The sequence below is a fragment of the Cannabis sativa genome, chromosome 2, assembly GCF_029168945.1.
Source record: "Cannabis sativa cultivar Pink pepper isolate KNU-18-1 chromosome 2, ASM2916894v1, whole genome shotgun sequence".
Taxonomy (NCBI): domain Eukaryota; kingdom Viridiplantae; phylum Streptophyta; class Magnoliopsida; order Rosales; family Cannabaceae; genus Cannabis; species Cannabis sativa.
The window spans coordinates 89,743,391-89,765,963 of NC_083602.1; the positions used below are offsets into that span (position 1 = coordinate 89,743,391).

General features: G+C 25.0%; 2 protein-coding genes across 2 annotated transcripts; both read left to right on the plus strand.

Annotated features, from left to right (window-relative positions):
* The first annotated feature begins 1,904 nt into the window (after positions 1-1,904).
* On the plus strand, positions 1,905-3,599 carry LOC115720972 (protein DMP7). The gene is made up of 2 exons (XM_030650195.2): positions 1,905-2,596; positions 2,898-3,599. Exons 1-2 carry the CDS (start codon positions 2,465-2,467, stop codon positions 3,477-3,479), a joined length of 714 nt encoding a protein of 237 aa, XP_030506055.1. The 5' UTR covers positions 1,905-2,464; the 3' UTR covers positions 3,480-3,599.
* Positions 3,600-19,049: 15,450 nt separating this feature from the next.
* LOC115718990 (F-box/kelch-repeat protein At5g60570) lies at positions 19,050-21,400 on the plus strand. Its single transcript, XM_030647823.2, has 2 exons — positions 19,050-19,272; positions 19,559-21,400. The coding sequence occupies exon 2, from the start codon at positions 19,901-19,903 to the stop codon at positions 21,068-21,070; it is 1,170 nt and encodes a 389-aa protein (XP_030503683.1). The 5' UTR covers positions 19,050-19,272; positions 19,559-19,900; the 3' UTR covers positions 21,071-21,400.
* The last annotated feature ends 1,173 nt before the right edge of the window (positions 21,401-22,573 follow it).

Genomic DNA, 22,573 nt, shown 5'->3' on the forward strand with positions numbered 1-22,573 from the left:
TAAATAATCATTTCAAATCTTTTTCAAATAAATAAATAAATAATCATTTCAAAATATATTTATATATCCATCCTGGCAAATTTTTGGTCCTCACTTCTTCACACCTTCAAAACCAGCCACCCTTTAAAGAATCCAAAGCTAGATTAGCTATCTATTCATTTAATTATTTTAATTATTATTGATTCAATTTCAAATAATAATAATAATAATAATAATAATAATATATAGCTTTTTAATTTTGTCACTTTCTATACATCTACCCTAAAATGTCCATTTCTTAAACACCCTCTTAATTATGTTTCATATTCATAGCTGGTTTCTCCTTCAATGATTGAAAATCCATCTTTTTCTTATTTAATTATTTTTATTTTTTATAATGAAAAATGACAATATTAGTAATAATAATTTTTTGGAAAAAAAAATTAATTATGACTCCTGTACTTAACTATTTATATATGATATGATATTTATAAATTCCAATATAACACTAAAATTCTCATACCTAATCAAAATTATTATGTGTTTTTTTTTTCTTTTCATGTTTTTATGTTTGAAAGATGCATGTAACGTTTGCTCTCAAATTTAGTGAATTATAAGAAGAATATTATTTTTAGACTTTTATTTTTAAAAAATATAGTAATTTTAAAAATTAGTCAAAAAAATATGTATTTTTATAAGGAATTTTTTTTGGACCAATAAGTTAGTTGAGCTCTAGGTACATGTCTAGTCTGCTTATGCTCAGAACCGAACTAAATGCATGTGATGAAACCTGACCACCACCCAATATATATTTGTATATGACATGAAAATCGTGAGGTCTATAAATTACTTATTTATTTTGTAGGATTAATATTATTTTAGATTTTTTATTTGTAAGAGTTTCAATTCAACTTGTTGTTTTGTAAAATAATAAATTTGACTTTATATTTTTTAAAATAGTACAAAATAGTACTCTGACAGATACAAAAAATGTATCAAGTTTTATGATAACAATTCTAAATTAAGTTATTGTTGTTTTTTATTTTGATAAGAAATCATTTCAAGGTACTATTTTGTACAATTTTATAAAATACAAAATCTAATTTGTTATTCAACAAAATAGATAATTCAATTAATAACTTTTGTAAAAATATCAAATTTAAAATAGTATTTACTTTTTTTTATTTTTTATAATCCTTTGTATCTTAATCATTAATTAATTAATTTTTATGTATATGTAATTTATTTTTAATATTAACCAAGAAAGGTTTGAAGCTTTTAAGAATGACAACTGGCTTAGAAGAAAGTGGTCCTGTTTTGGGAATGAAGAAAAGTATTAGATTCTCTTCCATCTATTTCTTTCTTCTTCTTTTTATTTATTTATTTATTTATAATTATTATAATTATTTTTGAAGTAGGATAATTAGATTCTCTTCCATCTTTTAATGCACATTGTGTTATATATTCCATTTGTTTACTAATAAAATTATGTAAATCAAAAGTGGTATTAAAAAAAAAATAAAGCATTTGGTGCTTAGAATATAATATTTTTTTTTCAATTAATAAAATTAATAATGAATTTATTTCGTTTTTCATTTTGAACCGTACACGTTCTTAAATCTTAATTATATATTATTTAATTAAGCCGACTTTGCCAATTAATTAAATTGGATTATGGATTATAATTTATATCTTAACACGTGTTTTGTTTTATTATTTTTTTTTTAAAAGTGCAATAAATAAAATATAATTAATATATTCATCAATATATAATAATATTTATTAGGAATATTATAAAAGCCAAAGCTTTTATATTTAATCTGTTATACATGTGCAACGATTGGACAATTTTAATGTATAATATTTAATAATTAATAACTTATATTTTTACATTGAATATTATTATTATTTTGGCTGAAATCTATATTATTTTAAATTTGGTATCATTACTAATCAACTACTAATATGAATAAAAAAATGTGGTGTATAATTAATATAATTAATAAAGAAAAAATCGGTTACAACCTGATGGTTTAAACATTGATTAAAAAAGAATTAATATATTATTTGGAAAAAAATGAGAACAACTAAATAAATATAATTTTTTCTAACCGAAAACCACTATTTATTATAAATATATATTATGTTTTACTATAACAAGAATGACCAACCTAATAAAACCTTTAATTATAATTAAGAGTAAATATTAGTCTAATATAACGTATACATTCATGTATAATTATATAATAATAATAATAAAAACTGATTAACGGTTAATTAATACATCTATACAAAACAGAAGAACAAATTTACATAACATAATATTAATATGAGGCTTTGAGCTTTTCTTTTTGTTATTTCAGTTTCTATATCCAAAGCATATATATAATTTAAACCTATATACACTTCCAAAGAAAAAAGAGACACATAAACATATACATATATATAATTTAATTAAGGAGAAATTAAAGAAATTATTTCAGAGATGGAAAGTATTTCAAAGATAGAAAATGAAGAATGCAGGGCTGCCATTAGAGACCTTATAGAGCAACAACAACCTCTTCTCACGGCTAATAATATTGAAGCAGAAGCACAGAATAACACGGTCGGTCCTAAGGTATATGGAGATTAAAATTAAATTAAATTTAGTAGAACAATTTAAAATTCTTAAAAGTTTCAAGATTCAATCATCTATAGCTAAACAGTAAATGATTCTAAAAAAATGCTAGAAATTGATCTATTGACCTCTTAGCTTAAAATAACATTATTTTGTTATATTTCTTTATTATTTAATATTTTGTTTATATACTGATAATTTTTTTTTTCATAATTTCGGGGTCCTGAGCGTTTGGGGGTCAAGGCGAACGCCTGACTCGCCTCACCTCAAGGTCGACCCTACCTATAATAATAATAAACAGACAAAAACTCCGGCTCAGAAAGCTGTTAGAAAGACTTTTAAAGGCACTGCGCACTTGGCCAACCTTCTCCCTACCGGCTCAGTTCTAGCCTTTCAGATTCTCTCCCCGGCTTTCACTCACCAGGGTCAGTGTCGATCCCCAGTCAGCCAAACCATCACACTCGGCCTCCTCATCTGTTGTGTCGCCTCCTGCTTCCTCCTTTCATTCACAGACAGCTTCAGGGACCACAGAGGTAAGGTTCGCTACGGGCTAGCCACCTTTGGAGGGTTGTGGATCATCGATGGCTCGTCATCTTCATCTTCTGATTCTGATCATTTTGCGGTCATCATTACGCCTGAGGAGGCTTCAAAATACCGCATTAGGGCTATAGATTTTGTCCACGCATTGGCATCTTTGCTTGTTTTTGCGGCGGTGGCAGCATTTGATCAGAATGTAGTCAAGTGCTTCTATCCTTCGCCTTCTGAAGAAGCGAAGGAGCTTCTTGTGGCTGTGCCAGTGGCAGTCGGCGTTGTGTGTAGTTTGTTCTTTGTTGCGTTCCCAAGTAGGCGCCATGGCATTGGCTTTCCTCTATCTCGCCATTAATAACCCATTTTTTTCCTTTTCTTTTTTGGGCATTTTACGTTTCATGTATAATTTGTTGAAAATTATAAATTGCTTTATTTTCATTATAATTTGAAAGAGAGAGGGGTAAATATTAAACCACGTTGTTGTGTTGTGCGGTGATAGAGATTATTTTTACTGTCATCTTTCTTGGGTCAAGGATTCGAAAAGGGATTAAGGCTTGGCCATTCTAAAAGTTAACTTAGCTATAGTTAATTTGGGCCTAAAAATATAACTTTTTGGGCCTTTTTTATAATAATAATAATAATAATAATAATAATAATAATAATAATAATAATAAATGATATTTTTAAAAATTATTAAAAGAATATGTGAATTTATTAAAATTCTTTTATTTGGGCCCTTAATTGGAGTGGGTGGGCTCTAAGCACGGGTCTAACCCGCCTTAACCTAGAATTAACCTAATTAGTTGTAAGTGGTGTCATCTGTATGATGGGAACCCTTAAGAGATTAATTAAAACCGGAATCATCGAAATTGCCAATATGACCGAAAAAGTGTGAAAAAGATTTGCATCAAGTGATCCCTTTATTTTTTTAAAAAAACAATATTTTAAAATCGAAAACTTGCAAAAATATAAGAAAAAAACAAATAAAAGTGTCACAATTTACTAAAAAGTTTTTTTATGAAATTACGTTTACGTTTTGTTTTCTTATCAAAATTTTGATAAACGTGTTTAGATATATATAATATTAATTAATTAATATGAAGATCTCTTTCTTCGTGTTGAAAACATATCTATACAACTATCTGGTCAACTGGTCAATTCAATAGAATTTAATAATCACGCGTTTATAGCAAATAATTTTATTTTATTTTTTTTTTTTTATGAAGGAAGAAAATAATGCATTAAAAACTTAACAAAGAGATTGCTACCAAAAAAACTTACAACGTTTATTAAACTCGAATAAATAATCAATTAAATAATAAATAAATAGAGTTTGATATAAAATAATGGGTAAATACTATTTTAGACTATGTATTTTGTAAAAGTTATCATTGGATCTTTTATTTTGTTAAATGACAAAATGAACCCTATATGTTTCAAAATGGTAAAAATAGGACCCCTCAATTTTCAACAATTTATTTTTTAATATAACCAATTTTAAGACAATTAATAACACGAACATGTAAAAAAAAATATAATCAGTTTTGTTATAACATCTTTAGTTCAGATTATTATTAAGTTTTATTTTGACAAAAAATCAGTTCAGGGTCCTATTTGTATAATTTTAGAAAATATAGGGTCAATTTTGTCATTTAATAAAACAGAGGGTCCTATTGGTAATTTTTGCAAAACATAAGGTCTAAAATGATATTTACCTTAAAAGAATTGGTAGTTTATTATGTTTACTAAATTAATAAACAAAAATTATTTTATGGGAATTACCCCATATACAATTTTTTAATTTTTTAAAACATTTACGGTTTGGATTGCTTTGGTAGTTGCTCTGGTAGTTTCTATGTAGCTTGCTATGTGGATTTTAATTGCAATTTAGGTTGTTGTATGTGTTGGTTGCTATGTTGATTTCTGTAAATATGCAAAAATAAAAAAAATGATTTGAAACGTAAAAATAAAACATCCCATTATTTTACGATTTAGTACTATTTTGGAATTTACGTTTTGTAAAAGTTACTAATCAGATTTTTTATTTGTTAAATAATAAATTGGACCCTATACTTTTGAAATGGTACAAAATATGTCTTGAGCTATTTTCGATATTTTTTTTAATGCAACTAACTTGAAGATAATTTAGATACGAACAGATATAAAAAAAATGTAACATAAGACATCAAGATTAGGTGATTATTGAGTTTTATTTCGATAAAAAAATAATTTATAGGATAGTATATTGTATTATTTTGTGAAATATAAAGTTCATTTTGTCACTTAATAAAATTTAGAGTTTAATTGTAAATTTATATAAAACATAGAATCTAAAATAATATTTATTCAATATTAAATCAAAATATATAAAATTTAATATTTAATTATACACAATTAAACACCATATGCAGTGGCGGACCCAGAATTTAAAGTGAGGGGGGGCGTAAATAAATTTAAAAAGAAGTTAGTGGGGTTTGAACCTTTACCCTCTAACCTATTTACTAACCATCTTAACCATTATACCAAGGTTACTATTATGTCAATAAATATCATCTTTTAATACATATATATGTTGTAACTAATTAAAATACATATACATTTTTTTCTCGATTTTTTTTTAGGGGGACGACTGCCCCCCCTCGCTACAATGTGGGTCCGCCCCTGACCATATGTATTTAACATTCTCATAAACTTAATATGAATATATCATATAATAAATAAATAGGTAACTTAGCCCCATTAATAATTAATTAATTAATTAATTAATATATAGATCCCAATTTTTCCTTATAGATAAGATATAACAAGTCAAGCCGTAACAAAGTAATAATTAGATGTTTTTCTTAGTAATGACCTAAAAACGTTTTATACGTGTCTAATGGGTTTCTATACAATAAATTATTATTATTATTATTATTATTATTATTATTATTATTATTATTATTATTATTATTATTATTATTGAACAATTTATTATTATTATTATTAACACGTCGAATTTAACAAAAAAAAATTAATTAAAAAACATAAACAAAGAAAAAAGGAGTGGACACGACAAAGACAAAAGAAGAAAAAAAAGATAATTAATTAAAGAGATAAGCAATTGAATAGGGTCCAATCCAAAGAACCTAATTAGATAATTAGTGGATTTTGGTGACACTTTCGGCTAAAATTAATATGTATATAATTAATTAATTAAATTAATTATTAAATATATTATCAAAAGCTATATAAATATATATAATTGTGGGTACGTACTTTTCATGTTTGAAATTGAAATAGCTTACTAACAAAGTTTAACACGCAATGTCATTTGTTCTTACTATTTTAATAAATCTAAACTCTTAACATCTAATATATAAAATTAAATAAATTCTTATGAAAGTTTCAAAATCTTAACAAAATGTATTTTAACTGTCAAAAAATTTACTTAGCTATTTAAGTAAAATTTAAAGTTAGACTTCAATGTTTTCGTTACAAATTACTCTAAAAAAAAATTTCAAAAAAAAAAAAAATTGGAAGCCTCTTCGAAGGGCCTTGGGCAACAGCTTCAGCTGCCCTACCCTAAAATTGATCCTATTTATAAAATAATAGGTTTATATTTTTATTGTCCAAAAAATAAATACAATCTTATGATGTTTATGTTTTAAAAGATACATTTTAGTTAAATTAAAACGTGAAGCATAATTTATTAACTTTTTTTTTTTTAATTTTTTTAATTATAATTACACAATCATATATACAATGTTAATATATTAAAAGAAGAGTATAAATCTCTTATTATAATCTTTTAGTCAATTTTAATGCTTGAAAATATATATTAGAATATTTTTAATTTTTTTATGACAGCGTTATAGTTACAACACTATTCCTAATAAATTCTTGAAAAATTTTAAGTAATTTACAGTGCCAAAAATAGGTTTGAACATGTATTGTACACTGGAATATCATGAACTCTATTTTCGATATCGTAAACTATTTGAAAATTTTCAAAATTTTACTAGAATGATAATATTGTAATTATAACGAATATTATTATGAAAAAAATATTGGTATATAATTTTAAGCGTCGAGATTGACTAAAAAGTTATTATTATTAGCACTCCTAGCTCGTACAAAAATTATATATTTTTTACAATTTATTTATTTATAATTTATGGTAAAGACCGTTAATACAAAATTACTAAATTAGTAATGACAGTTTTATAATAGGTTTTTATTTAGTCAATAAATAATATTTTTTACAAAATAATTATAGATAAACTTGTAGCTTTTGTAATATCCTTAATTTTTTTTTTAATAATATCCTTAATTTTATTGAAATAATATTTAATACAAAATACTTATTAATAATTTTTGTTTATTATTATTTTTTAACAGCTATACTTCTATTATAGATTAATAATAATTGTTAAAGATAGACCATAGGAGCAACAATTTAATCACCCATATTTAATTTTTTTTATTGATGATTATTATGATTAAATCCTCCAAAATATCTTCGTATCTTAGACTTTTAAATTACACCATCTATTTTTTTCAATTTTCTGAAAAGAATAATCCAATAATTATGTTTTGTACATTTTAGGGAATAATCTTATCCATGAAATAAAAATAGACCTAACTTATTGAGTTGGGTAATAACCCAAGACAAATAGCACTATTTTCTTTTGTTGCAACTTGCTTATTGGCTTTATGACTTTTTCAATTTGCCCTTTTTTCTTTCTAATAAACTTAAATTTTACCCAAAATAATAAATCAAATAATATAAAATAGAGAAATTTCATCGTCCATTCTCTAAAATAAGTGTATCAATGCACTCTTTTATATTTTCGACATCAAAATATTTTTTTTATAGTAAACCCAGAATTAATTTAGTATATATGTAAAATAACTTAACCATTATATACCAAACTTGATACTATATATGTATCACTTTTAATTATAAATATATATTGTAATTAACCAAAATACGTACACATTTTTTTCTCGATTTTTTTAGGTTTTGAATGTTTCCTTGCCTCTATGTGAGTACACCCGCCTATATGTGTGTGTGACACTGAAAATCATAATTTTCTAAGACATCAACATATTTTCGAAAAAAAAATAAAATAAGTCAACTCGTCAAATATAATGTTTAAAATTATAATAAGTTGAGAGGTGTGAAATAATTAATTTAAACTCATATTATAAATTAATTCGAATTTTTTAAAATTTAACAAAATAGTTTAAATATACTATTATATTATTATGAAAAAAGAAATAAAAGAGATTTTTTTTATTTATTTATTATTATTATTATTATTTTTTTGAAATGAAGAGATTTTTAGATTAGGTACTTCAATACATTTGGTACTTTGAATTCGTTACGCAATTCGTACGATTAGGCTTTGAGTGGCTGAGTGAGTTGCCGCAGTGCCCACTTGTACTTTACTTTGTGCTATGTATGTTTTTTTCTATTTTCCTATTTTGCCCCTCTGACCTGCTCAGACCCCAACTCAAGTAATTGTCCTAATTCGTAATTTCACACAATTCCATTAAACGCCGCCACTTTGACTGAGGTCTGCAATTCCATTTTGTTGACTTTTTTCACAACCTCACTATTAACTCAATTAATTTTCATTAGGGTAATTTGTAGCGTAAATATTTAAGTTTAGTTCTCGGTTACAAATATTTAAATTTAATTTTTTGCGGCAATAATATTTAAGTTATATTTTTAGAACTCTGTAAATTTCTAACCATTATATATTAAGTCATTATTCACGTGTCATTTTTTTATTGATATATTTAAACTAAGTTTTATTTAAAAAATAAAAATTTAATGACTTTGACCAATCAGAGATTGTCACGTAACAATTTACTTAATACTTAACAACTAGGTATCTACAAAAGTTCTAGAATTATAACTTAATTATTATTACAACCAAAAATTAAACTTAGGTATTTATACCACAAATTACTCTTATTATTATTATTATTTTAAAAAAAATTAGGGTATAAATATTTAAATTTAATTTTTAATTGTAAATAAATATTTAAGTTTAATTTTTTTACGGTAATCTTATGTAAGTTATATTTTTAGAATTCCGTAAGAGTTTGGATATTAAATGTCAAGTCACTATCCACGTGTCATTTTCTTATTGGTATATTTAAATTGATTTTTTTGTAAAAAAAAAAAAATAATGAACTAGACCAATTAGGGATTGTCACGTGACAATTTACTTAAAACCTACATAAATTACAGAATTATAACTTAAATATTATTATCGCTGAAAATTATTTACAACTGGAAATTAAACTTGTATTTATGCCGCAATTTAACTTAAATGCACATTATTATACAAAAATTTTATTTAATTTAAATGTGTCACAACTTTTATCTGTATTACAAATAATTTACGATTTTCTGTAATGAATTTTAAATTAAAATATGTGTAACCTAACCTTTAATTATACCAATAAAATTATGATATTCTTTTTTTTTCTTTTTTGAAGTAAATAAAATTATGATATTCTAAATAATATTAAGTATGATTAGTATCCTTTATTATTTCTCAAAAAAAATTAAAAATATATATATTTGTGCAATATCTATTTTTTTTTTTTGAGTTAGATCTTCTATGGGGATTTAATGTTGTTTTTTTATAGGTTTTTTATCATTAGCAAATGTATTTTTCTTGTTAGTTTGTCTTTGTAGGTTGTTTTGGTTATATTTTTTTATATTTTGAGTTCTTACATGGGGATTTAATGTTATTTTTTATGGTTTTTTGTAGATTATTTCTCACTTATTTAATCAGAATATGGCTTCGCTTGTAGCTTTAGATTGGACTTTTACGGTTGGTCTTCCGTTATATTTTGTTGAGTCTTATTGTTTAGCAATCGTAAATGTGTTTCTAAACGCTCTTCCTTCATCAATGAACTTGATTCTTTGTTTGAAGATTTAGCAAGTTTGATGCCCAATTTTCCTGAAGTATTCCTAATACATTGTTAAAAGAAGTAATCAGTTAGAAGCTAGTTAACTTGTTGTTAGAATTAGTTAGCTGTTACAATTAGTGTAAAGTCAAGTTTAGCTAACTGTAGTTCGTTTTTAATTCTGTTAGAGATTGCATCTGTTAATCTTGTATATAATGGTTGTACTCAATTCATTCAATGTAATGTCTCTTTCATTATCTTTGTTATCTCTTTTTGTTCTTTCCTTTTCTTTCTTCCTCTTTTTCTTCCTTTCTCTCTATTAATCATGTTATGGAACTTTAACATATATGTAGGTCGTACGATCAATATGACTGTACATGAATTAACTCAGCATGCTCTTCAAGTGGAAAGAGAATTTTTATGGTTTGTTGAAATTTTTTCTTTTATTGGGATTTATTATTACTTATTGTGTGATATTATGATTTATTTTTTATTGAAAATATTCATTGTTAAAATAAACTATTTCAAATAATAAAATATATTAAATTTTATTTGGTGGAGATATATCTTTATATATTAAAAGTGCCTATCTAACAGCAATTCTTGGTTTAACAGAATATACTTAAAAATAAAATAATATTCTGTTAAATTTAACGATTAGGTTTGATCTCCCATTAACAAATAAACCCAATAATTAAACCCAAAAAATCAAACAATCTTTTAAATATTAATAATCTCTTTATAAATTAAAAAAATCATCTTAGCCAAATATCTCTCTAACAAACCTATCTTAAAAAAGAATATTAATAATTTTTTTTATTTATTTTTTAAAAAAGAAAAATATAGATAAAATGTCTAGAAAAGATAAAATAGCTTAAAAAAATAAAAAGAAGATGAAATGGACTGTAATTAGTATTTACCTTATATGTTTGTGCTTATTTTTAGTTTTATTTTTAATTTTACCACCAAGAGGAGAAGGTTGAAAAATATTAGAATATGAAAATATTATTGGTGCTTATTAGTAATTTGCAAAGAATGTGAAAATCTATAAATATATAGTTGTGTAGCTATTATTAGATATGAAATGAAATAATAGAACTTTTTTCAGTTAGAAGATTAATGTACATTTTACTATTAATAACTTACATTATTATAACACTGTTTTACTTACTATATACTGACACATATTTTATTTTTATAAAACAAATCATTCAAATAATTATACTATTTTAATTATTAATTAAAATAAAAAACTAAAATATTAAATAAAACTAACACTACGTGGCATTTCTTGGTTTAACAGTATATACTTAAAAATAAAAGAATATTCTGTTAAATTTAACGATTAGGTTTGATCTCCTGTTAACAAATAAACTCAATAATTAAACCCAAAAAATTAAACAATCTTTTAAATATTAATAATCTCTTTTTAAATTAAAAAAAAATCATCTTAGCCACATATCTCTCTAGCAAACGGGAGAATATTAATAATTTTTTTTATTTATTTTTTAAAAAAGAAAAATCTTTATATATTAACCCACTTCTATCTTTGTGTGATTGCATATATACCACTTGTGTCATTGACCCACTTTTTAGCTTTATAAATGGAGATGTTCATATAATATTAACACTTTACAGAATATTTATAGATATAAACTTACATTACAATGCTATGTTAAAAAAAGAACTAAATAGAATAATCTACTACTCCAATAATGAATTTATTTACAATTTTATAATTACACTAATATTATTTTTAATACATTATTAAATAATATTTCAAATATAAATATTTCATTTTTTCAAACAAAAAATTTATAATCTTTAAAAATAAAATGCATTCAAAATATTAAAAAGACCAAAATCTTAAATAAAACTAGCAGTACGTGGCTCAGCACGTACATTCACCTAGTAGATATATAGGGCTCTATATATATTTATATTGTATGGTTAGGTGATGTTGAACTTAAAACTATCCGTACTATTAAATTAGTATGGTTCAAACATATTAATGGTGAGAAATTAAAACAAATAAATTACCAAAATTAGAAAGAGAATTGTGAGTTTGGGAGGTTGGAATTTTTCAATTTTTAGAGATGTACATTTATTTTTACAACCTAACTCGTACTACATATATTTTCAAAAGAATGTTTTCTATTTATTATTAATTTATTTTTTATAATTACATGAAAATAATAATATATAATAATATTATTAATGAAAGTTTAAGTGTATTTGGTTGGGAAATTAATTAAACCATGTGTTGTGTGTGCAGTTCCCAATCAAGGATTTGAACTTATCTAGGTTGTATTCAAAATTCAAAAGAATGTTTTATATAATAATGTATAATATAATTTGTTTAAGTTTTAACAGATCATCACAAAAGTGCCCAATATTTTTTATGTGTAATTACATTAAGGCCTTTGGCTTTTTTTAATTATTTATTTTTAAGTAATATATTTTAGAGACACTGAAAAATTATGAAAGGAATTTTAAATTCAAATTTAAATTTACACATGTCGGATAATACAACTTTTTGATTCATTAAAAGAATATTTAATTTACAGTTGTTCTAGTAATTTCTATGTGGGTTGATATATAAATTTCAGTTGTAATTTAAATTACTCTGTTAATTATTATATGAGTTTATATACAGATTTCTGTAAAAATGTAAAAAGAAAACTACTTCGAAGTGTAGAAACAAAAAAAATCCTAAAAAGATTTTTATTAAATAAAATTATATAAAATATGATTTTATTTTCTTCATCAGAATGGATCACGTAGTGCACATTCTATCTTCACTACTTCAACTTAATAGTAATCTCGAAAACCCCTGAGTAGTTAAATGAAATTTATACACTCTCTTTAAATGGTTGTCAACTGAAACTCTTCCACGCAGAAATATCATGGCCTACCTAATAGGGCACACAAACACTCATTACTCCTAAAAATGCATCACTTTTAAGGCCTAAAATAAATATTACCATAAAGACTAAAATTTACCATTTAATATTAAATTATACCAATAATAATATGTTAGACAATTTTATAGCACGAGTTTTAAGTAATTTAAAGCACTTAAAATAAAACCTTTTACAAATTATATTAATAAGATGGTAATAATTTAGAGAAATGCTAAAGGGCACCAGTGGTGCTTAGTATCCTCCTATGTGTCAATATCGCTATTGGTCTAACTAAGTATCGGGTCTCATATAATTTAATATAATAGCTTTTAGGGAGTATCGCTAACTAATCACAACGCGACATGTTGAAAGGTGCTAGGCACCACTGGTGCCTAATAGTAACGCTCAATAATTTATGATGTTTAAGTGGGATTGGAATAATGGCAATTCAAAGTTATCATCACAGTTAACAAAGTTTGACATGTGTTAATGCCAATAAAGTCAAAACCGTTTTGCCGTGTGGAATAGTCAACCTTATGTTTGCTTCTTAATTAAAATAATCATTTATTATTATTATTATTATTATTATTATTATTATTATTACTTATTATTCTATTTTTTTTAGATCTATTATTTTTTATCATCATACATGTTAATTAATTATCCACTGCATGCTATACACGTTTTGTTCTTCTTTATCTTTTTACTTAAGGAAATGTAAATAAGAAGTTATTTTATAAAATATATATTTTTTTTTTTGAAAACATTTTATAAAATATATTATATGCAACAAATTATTATATATTTATCACATGCACTTATAAAATTATTTTAGATAATTATTTAATTTTCAATTACTCGTTATACATATATTTGGTCAAAAAAAATATAATATAGTATATATTAATGGTAAATATCATTTTGAGCTATCTTTATCGGTTATTTATTTTGTTAAATATTAAATTTGATTTTATATTTTTTAAAATAGTGTTATGAGCTAAATTTTTGTGAATTATTTATTTAATATGACAATTTTAAAATTAATTTTTAGTACAAATAAATGTAAAAAAAAAAAAATACAATTAGTCTAGTCATAAAATATCTAGATCTTTTTATTTTAATAAAAATTCAGAATACTATTTTATACCATTTTAAAATATATAACTAAAATTATCATTTAACAAAATAAATTATCTAATCTATAATTTTTATAAAACTAATAATAAAGATCCAAAATGGTATATTTACTCTATACATCATATAACTTTATTAGAACCTATTATTTTTAATTGATATTAGAAAAAGGCATGCACTTTCATACTTTCATTTTATGCCTTTTTTTCTTTCTAATATCAATTAAGATATTGTTTTTATGGATTTTACACAATTTGACATAAATTAACAACAAAAATTATAATATATTTTCTTTGTAGGGACAAAAATTACAATATTATTTACACATGAATTTTGAAGATTTTTGGTGAAGTAGTAGTACTAGTACTTAATATCTATAATAAAGAAAATATAAAACTAAAATTCATTCATGCATGGTGGATTATTTAATTGTTTTAATATGGACCAATTTCAATTTATTTTTTTAAAAAATAAATAAAAAATTGGACTAATTAAACTCAAATCAATAAATCGTTATAAGATAATGTGCTACCACAAAATTTAGTCAAAACCCATTTAGAAATATAATAATGAAAAATTTATATCTATTTTTTTTTTAATAAAAAAAAAGTCTATATCTAACTTTAGAAAAGAAAAGAAAGTCTATATCTAATTTAAATTGTATTTAAGAGTCACAAATAAATTGAATAATGTATATATATGGTATGTGATCTGATGCTTCATATTATTATTATTGAGAAAAATTATTATTATTGTTGTTGACAAAAGATGTGCTTCCTATTATTTTACTCAAATTAAATAAATAAATAAATAATATGATAAAGTGCAATTAGACAGTTTTGGTTCTTAATTTTAAAAATATTAATATATGTATTGATCGGTTATACATTATTTGTTTAAGTATAATTTATATATATTCTAATAAATTATAAAATTTTATTAATAGCAATTAGTTAAAATTTTAGCTTGTAATTGGGACATCTCTCGAGTTAGAGATACGATCACGGTTAGAATTAAAAAATGAACTAAAAAATCAATCACTTAATTTTTAGGTCGTTTCACAAAAAAAATTAAAATAAAATCAGATGAAAAAGATTGCAGCATCACAGTTAACCTTAAGAGCACTTATATTTTGTTTCATCCACCGCGCAGAAGACACAACACTAGAATCTGTTGCATCAGGTTCAACCACATAGCTTGAGCAGTCAACTATTGTGTAAGGTATGTAACTACACTACTATATATGACAAACCTTTAGCAATTAGAATTTTTCCCCCCGAACTTTGACATGTACCAAATCATGCCCCCTGAACTTTTTTGGTCGTTAAAAATTCCCCCTGAACTATTGAGATTGTTAGATTTAAGGACTTTTGTCTAATTTCATTCAATTTTACTGTTTCAGTGATTGTTTATGTACTAAATCATGCTCTCCAAATTTTGATATCTACCAAATCATGTCCCTCAAACTTTGATATATGTACTAAATCATGCTCCCTGAACTTTCATCCATGTTAGAATTTTTTACTAAAATTAGAGAAAGGTCCTTAAATCTAACAATCTCAATATTTCAATGAGAATTTTTAACGACCTTAAAAGCTCAGGGGGCATAATTTAGTACATGTCAAAGTTTGGGGAAAAAAATTCCTAATTAATTAGCTAAAAAAATTATTATTACCAATCACTAACAACGATATAATGACGAGGCGCGCATTGAAGAACAAAAAAAATCAACAAAAAAATGAAAACATGTCACATAACACAAGACCGAAATACTCAAAACAATGTCACACAAACAAGATTAAAATATTTAAAATCATGTTATAGAGACAAGACTAAAACACTAAAAAACATGTCGCAAAAACAAGATTAGAACACTCAAAAACATGTCACAGAAACAATAATAAAACATTCAAAAGCATGTTACACAAAAAAAATTAATCACAATAGCAAAAATTAAATGACAGTAGTAATAAAATACAATCCGATCAAACTGTGTCTAAGTCTAGAGAAGGCCAGGTGCTTGTTTGAAGATTTAAGAACAAAAAACCCTAATTCTTTTCTATTTTATTATGAAATTAGTATGTAACAATTCTAAAATTATTGAACAAATTTAAGGATTAGACATTTGATTTTTTTCTTTTTTTGGATCAGTTTTCTATAACATGAAAGATACATTGTTGCATGAAATTGTACATATATTAGCAATCATCCCATTTTGTATGTTTATATATATAGGAAATTAATAAATTTCTTTTATTTTCAACAATTTCGGGATCAATATTTTTTTTTTTTATCAAAAATCTTATATTAAATATGTTAATTTATATACATGCTCTCTCTCTCTTGTGCATATCTTTATATATTAAAAGTGTCTACCTAACGGCATTTCTTGGTTTAACATTCTTGGTTTAACAGAATATACTTAAAAATAAAAGAATATTCTGTTAAATTTAACGATTAGGTTTGATCTCCCGTTAAAAAATAAACCCAATAATTAAACCAAAAAATTAAACAATATTTTAAATAAACAATCTTTTAAATATTAATAATCTCGGGCTGTAATTAGTATTTACCTTATATGTTTGTGCTTATTTTTAGTTTTATTTTTAATTTTACCACCAAGAGGAGAAGGTTGAAAAATATTAGAATATGAAAATATTATTGGTGCTTATTAGTAATTTGCAAAGAATGTGAAAGTCTATAAATATATAGTTGTGTAAATTTATTATTAGATATGAAATGAGATAATAGAACTTTTTTCAATTAGAAGATTAATGTACATTTTACTATTAATAACATACATTATTATAACACAACTATGTTTTACTTACTAAATATACTGACACATATTTTATTTTTATAAAACAAATCGTTCAAATAATTATACTATTTTAATTATTAATTAAAATAAAAAACTAAAATATCAAATAAAACTAACACTACGTGGCTTGGCACGTAACAATCACCTAGTTATATATATATATATAAAAAAAACATATTTGAAAAGATTATAAATATTATTAGCAATGTTAACATATGTGAAATATTGGGGTAAAACAAAAAAAAAATACTTCACAATCATATTTTATAAAAAAAAGTAACTAAAATTATATTAAAGGTAAATATTATTTTTGATTATGTGTTTTGCAAAAGAAATTGATTAGATAATCTATAAAAATTAGACCTTATATTTTTTAAAATAATACTAAATAATACCATTACAATAAATGATCAACGAAGCTCGTGAATATCAGAAAAAAGAGACAAGATATCAAATGAAATATTTCCAAATTCTCCAAACAATGGAGTTTTATTCATCAAGGCTATACATATTCTCTCTGACAATTCGAGCCCACCTCCAACTGCGAAAAACTTAGGCGAGAACAGAGCATGAGCCCCTGAAGCACAACCATCTCCTCAACCACTCACACCGTCAAAGACACACTTAAAAACTTAAAAGAACGACAACCAGGGATAGCCCACTTAAGATCTTACGGGGCTTAAGCCCTCACTAACAAAAACATATTTACAAATATACATTATAAATTCTCTTTAATTTTCTTAAATATTCACAAAATATCCTTCAAAATAAAATTTTACAATAATTAAGTCCCACAAAATATAATATTTTTAAAATTAGACAAAAATAACTTTTATACTTATTTTAAGCTCTCACTAAATAAAAATTTTAAGTCTGTCACTAATGCCAGTCCACACTTAACAAATAACATTTTTTCAAAATGGTATAGGAATGTGTTTGATTTTTTTTAAAGAAAAAAAAATAATAATTAATTAGGGTATAGATTAATTGAATTAAAAAGGCTAAAATGGTAGTGCTTATGTCAACATTAGACACTACTATACACTACACACACTAGTCACGTAGTAATACCAAAGACATAGAATCTGCCTCCATAATTGACTCACCAATTATACTTTTTTTTTTCTTTTTTTATTTTAATTATAAAAAATTTATTACCCCTCAATTCAATTAATGTTACTATTTATATACACATAATATATTCCAACATTTAAAAATTTACAATTTTAGTAAGAAAACTGTACAAATAGTTACCAAATCCTTTCAAACTCTTATAAAAATATATTGCAATAAGCCAAAAATTTTGTTTTATCTATAAAAAAGGAAGATGGAGGTGCCACTTGTACTTAAATAATTTTAAAAAGGAAATTAATTTAAATACTTCAAAATATATTGCAATTTTTGTAAAAACCATAAAAATTATAAAAAGAATTCTATTTACACCTCAGATAAGTACAATCTCAATATTCAAAAATATTAAGCTTAAAATAATTTTTAAAAAATCACTTAATTTTTTTTTAAAAAAAAATTCTTACATCATTTTTTATTAATTTCAATATGTATTTTAATTTTTTTTCTAATAAAATTTAATATAATCTTTTTGTTATTAATATTTAAAATATAATTATTTTTTTATATGTATATTTTTTAAGAATATAAATTGGAAGAAAAAAATAAATATAATTAAAGATATATTTTATGTAAAATAAAAATTATTAAAATAGACTATATTTTATATATTTTTTCAGTTACAAATAAAACTCCTCTTTAAAAAAAAAAATATTCTACATAAAATATATATATATTTAATTATGTTAGTTTTTTTATTTATTTTTTTTAATTTAAATTTTTAAAAAATATACTTGTCAAACAAAAATAAATTATATTTCAAATAATATAAAAAAATAAAAAAAATTATGTGAATTTTTATTAGAAAAATTATAAATGATTTAAAAAAAATGAAAATAACATGACAAAAAAATTTTAAAAAAATATTAAGCATGATTTTTAAAAATTAGTTTTTTTTTTTTGATAAGTTTTTAAAAATTAGTTTAATCGTAATTTTTTTAATATATTAAGGTGTATTTTAGAGGTACAAAATAGAATTTTTCTTTCTCAGATTATATAATTATAAATTATTATTATTTTATTTTATATATATATATTTTATTTATTCCTGTTTTATAAGCCAGGCCTTTGTTTTGGCTTTTATCTTAGTTTTTATTCGTTACAAACTCTCTCTCTCTTTCTCTCTCTTCTTTCTCTCTCTAAACCTTTTCTTTCTCGCCGGCGTCGGCGATATGCTCGATGCAATTGTTTTCCGGCTAGATTCTCCGGTGAACCGAAAATGAGATCGGAACTTTCATCCATACAGTAAGGTATGGAGACATTGATTTGATTTTCCTTATATAATTATTCAAAACATTTCTCAGATATGAAAAGTGTTTTAAGTTTTGTTTCTTTATTCATTAATTAATTTATTTATTTGAACGAGATCCGAATAATTTGTTTGAATTTCGATCCGGAAAGTTCGTTTCTCCATTAGATTCGGATCGTGTTGAGAGAAATTTGTTGCTTATTGATTTTTGTTGTGGAAGCTGAATTTTTTTTTCTTTCTATTTTGTCGTTTTGATTTGTGCTCTTCTGATTTTTTTTTTCTTTCAGGAAAGCTGTTTGGATAGCTGGAAATCGAGGGAGAAAGTTTTCCGGGGATTTTCTTGGTAATTCGGTAGTCTGAAATAATTTTTGAAACAGTGATTTTTATATACGAAAAACTGATTTTTGCTGTGATATTTGGGAGATTTGGAGCCTGAAGTTTGTTATGAATTAAATTCATATGGAGAATAATAGATTGATGGAAATTGATTGTGTGCAAAAATCAGAGTTTGGTTTCTGAGAATTTGGTTCAGGATAAGTGGGATTCTTATTTGCATGAACATCTTTTTGAAGATTGTTGTTTTTTGATTTTGTAAAGAGAAAGGTATACTTTTTTAAAGATTTGTTAACATGACAGAGATACCAAACAGGAATTCTTTGATGATTGAAGAGGAAAGAGAAGTACATACTAATCATAATAGTGTGAGGTTTGAGGGTAGAATGAATGATGGTCGTCTTAGATTGGGATCAAGTGATTCATTTCTCCCTGGTCTTGTTGATGATGTGGCTTTGAACTGTCTTGCTTGGGCTTGTAGATCTGATTATGCTTCATTAGCTTGCATTAATAAAAAGTATAGTACGTTAATTAATAGTGGGTATTTGTATGGGTTGAGGAAACAGTTGGGGATTGTGGAGCATTGGGTTTATCTTGTTTGTGATCCAAGAGGTTGGGAAGCATTCGATTTGTCGAAAAAGAAATGGATTACATTGCCTAGAATACCCTGTGATGAGTGTTTCAATCATGCAGATAAGGAATCTCTGTCTGTGGGTAGTCAGTTGTTGGTGTTTGGTCGTGAAATGTTGGATTTTGCTATTTGGAAGTACAGTTTGATACGTCGTAGTTGGGTTAAATGTCAGGGAATGAACCGCCCTCGCTGTCTGTTTGGGTCCGGTAGTCTTGGTTCAATCGCCATTGTTGCAGGGGGGAGTGATAAAAACGGAACTGTATTGAAATCAGCAGAGTTATATGACTCCGCAACAGGTGAGTGGGAAATGCTACCGAACATGAAAACCCCGCGAAGATTGTGCTCGGGGTTTTTCATGGATGGAAAGTTTTACGTGATTGGTGGGATGTCAAGTCCCACTGTCTCATTGACTTGTGGAGAGGAGTTTGATCTTGAGACGAAAGAATGGAGAAGGATAGAGAATATGTATCCACAGGCGAATAGGGCGGCTCAGGCGCCCCCTCTTGTAGCAGTTGTGAGTAACCAGTTATATGCAGTTGAGCATCTCACCAACATGGTTAAAAAGTATGACAAGGTTAACAACACATGGCATGTTTTGGGAAGGCTTCCTGTGAGAGCTGATTCCGCTAATGGTTGGGGGCTCGCTTTCAAGGCTTGTGGTGAAGAACTTCTAGTTGTGGGTGGGCAAAGAGGTCCCGAAGGTGAAAGTATTGTTCTCAACGCTTGGCGCCCAACTTCAGGCGTTGTTAGGGATGGCGTTTTGGATTGGAAGATTCAAGGTGTGAAGGAACATGGTGGTGTCTTTGTATTCAACTGTGCAGTTATGGGTTGTTGAAGTAAGATTCTATATTTTTTTTTTCTCAAAAAAAAGAAAAGAAAAGAAAGATTAACACAAAAAGAAGGAACCAGTTTCTGCAATCTGACCTGGCCCTTTTCGGGTTCTATCCTCTGTGTATTGGATTGACTAGAATTAATTTGTTGATGAAATAGTGTTTCTCTTTGGTTGGGGATTTGGTTTCCTTTTCTCTTAACTTTCCTTGTATTGCATATGTTTCTTTCTTTGCATCCTACATAAGATTTGGTTTCTAGGAAATCAAAATAGGGTCTCACTCTCTTGTAATTTTTGTGCTTTTTTCTTTTATATATTTCAAGTTTCTTCTTTTCACCTTTTTGTTTATTTTTCTTTTCTTGGTTTCAATTTATGAAGCTTGATATGCTATTCACCATTCTTTCACAAATATGTCTAATTGTCTTTCAATTCTAGTGACTAAACTACTTGACCCAACTTGTTGGTAAGATGTGTTTAGATTTACCACTTAGCGAATGGTCTAGTGACAAAGTGCTTACTCTCGAATCTCGGTGGCTCCTTTGAGAGTCTAACCGCTTAATTAGGGCTCATGGGGGCGACTCGCTTCAAAGGGTCTTGGTGAACATTCGTGGGCGGAGTTAGATATAGTTATCATCTTCGAATTATCAGCCTTTGAAATTCATTTGATTTTTGTTTCAACAAATTGTCATAGAGATGAATGGAGCATATATCCTTTTGTCAAGTATTATTCTCTTAAGAGCATTTGGAATTTAAACTTTCCACTAATAATTTGGAATCAAAGTACAAAACATAGAAGCAAGTCTCCATAAGTAAAGAGGTTCTTATTCTTGAATCTGAATATTTCTAATTTGTCATAGTGTTTTCATTGGATTCTATCTTTGTAATTAAAGCTTTCGTCTATAAATAAATATCCACTAGTAATGGAAATGCCTACCTAATTTCTTTTTTATATGTATATGTTTATTTTTTCTGCAAAGAGAAAATTGCTTGGAATTGAAATATTTGAAAGAAAAAAAAAAGCTTGGTTAAAAAATCATATTCATTTGTTAGCTTCACCTAAAAATAGAGATACAATAGGGGACATTTGAACCTCCATCTACAACTAATGTAGAGTATTTGATTATGTTTTCAAAAGTATTAAATATGGCAAAAAAAAAAAAAAACTTTCATTAATAGCTATTACAGTAGCGTTTGGTTGGAAGGATGAAAATATAGGAATAGAAAAATAAATAGAATAAAATTAAAATTAAAATGCGTAAAAAAATTATTAATTGTTTTTCTCATTTAGTATGAAATAATCTTTTTTTCTATTTCGAAATAGAATAGTCATTCTACTAAAATGATGGAAAGTATTTCAATACTTCAAAATACAATCAAACATATTAGATTGTCATTATTAACTTTTACACTATTTTAGTAGAATGACTATTCATTTTGAAATAGAAGGAAATTTCATTCCAATACAATATGAAAAAAAAAATAATAATAATTTTTTTTTATCAATTTTTT

Coding starts and splice junctions, on each gene's coding strand:
- LOC115720972 (XM_030650195.2), top strand. CDS start 2,465: ATGGAAAGTATTTCAAAGATAGAAAATGAAGAATGCAGGGCTGCCATT. Junction 2,597..2,897: donor ATAACACGGTCGGTCCTAAG/GTATATGGAGAT, acceptor AATAATAAACAG/ACAAAAACTCCGGCTCAGAA.
- LOC115718990 (XM_030647823.2), top strand. CDS start 19,901: ATGACAGAGATACCAAACAGGAATTCTTTGATGATTGAAGAGGAAAGA.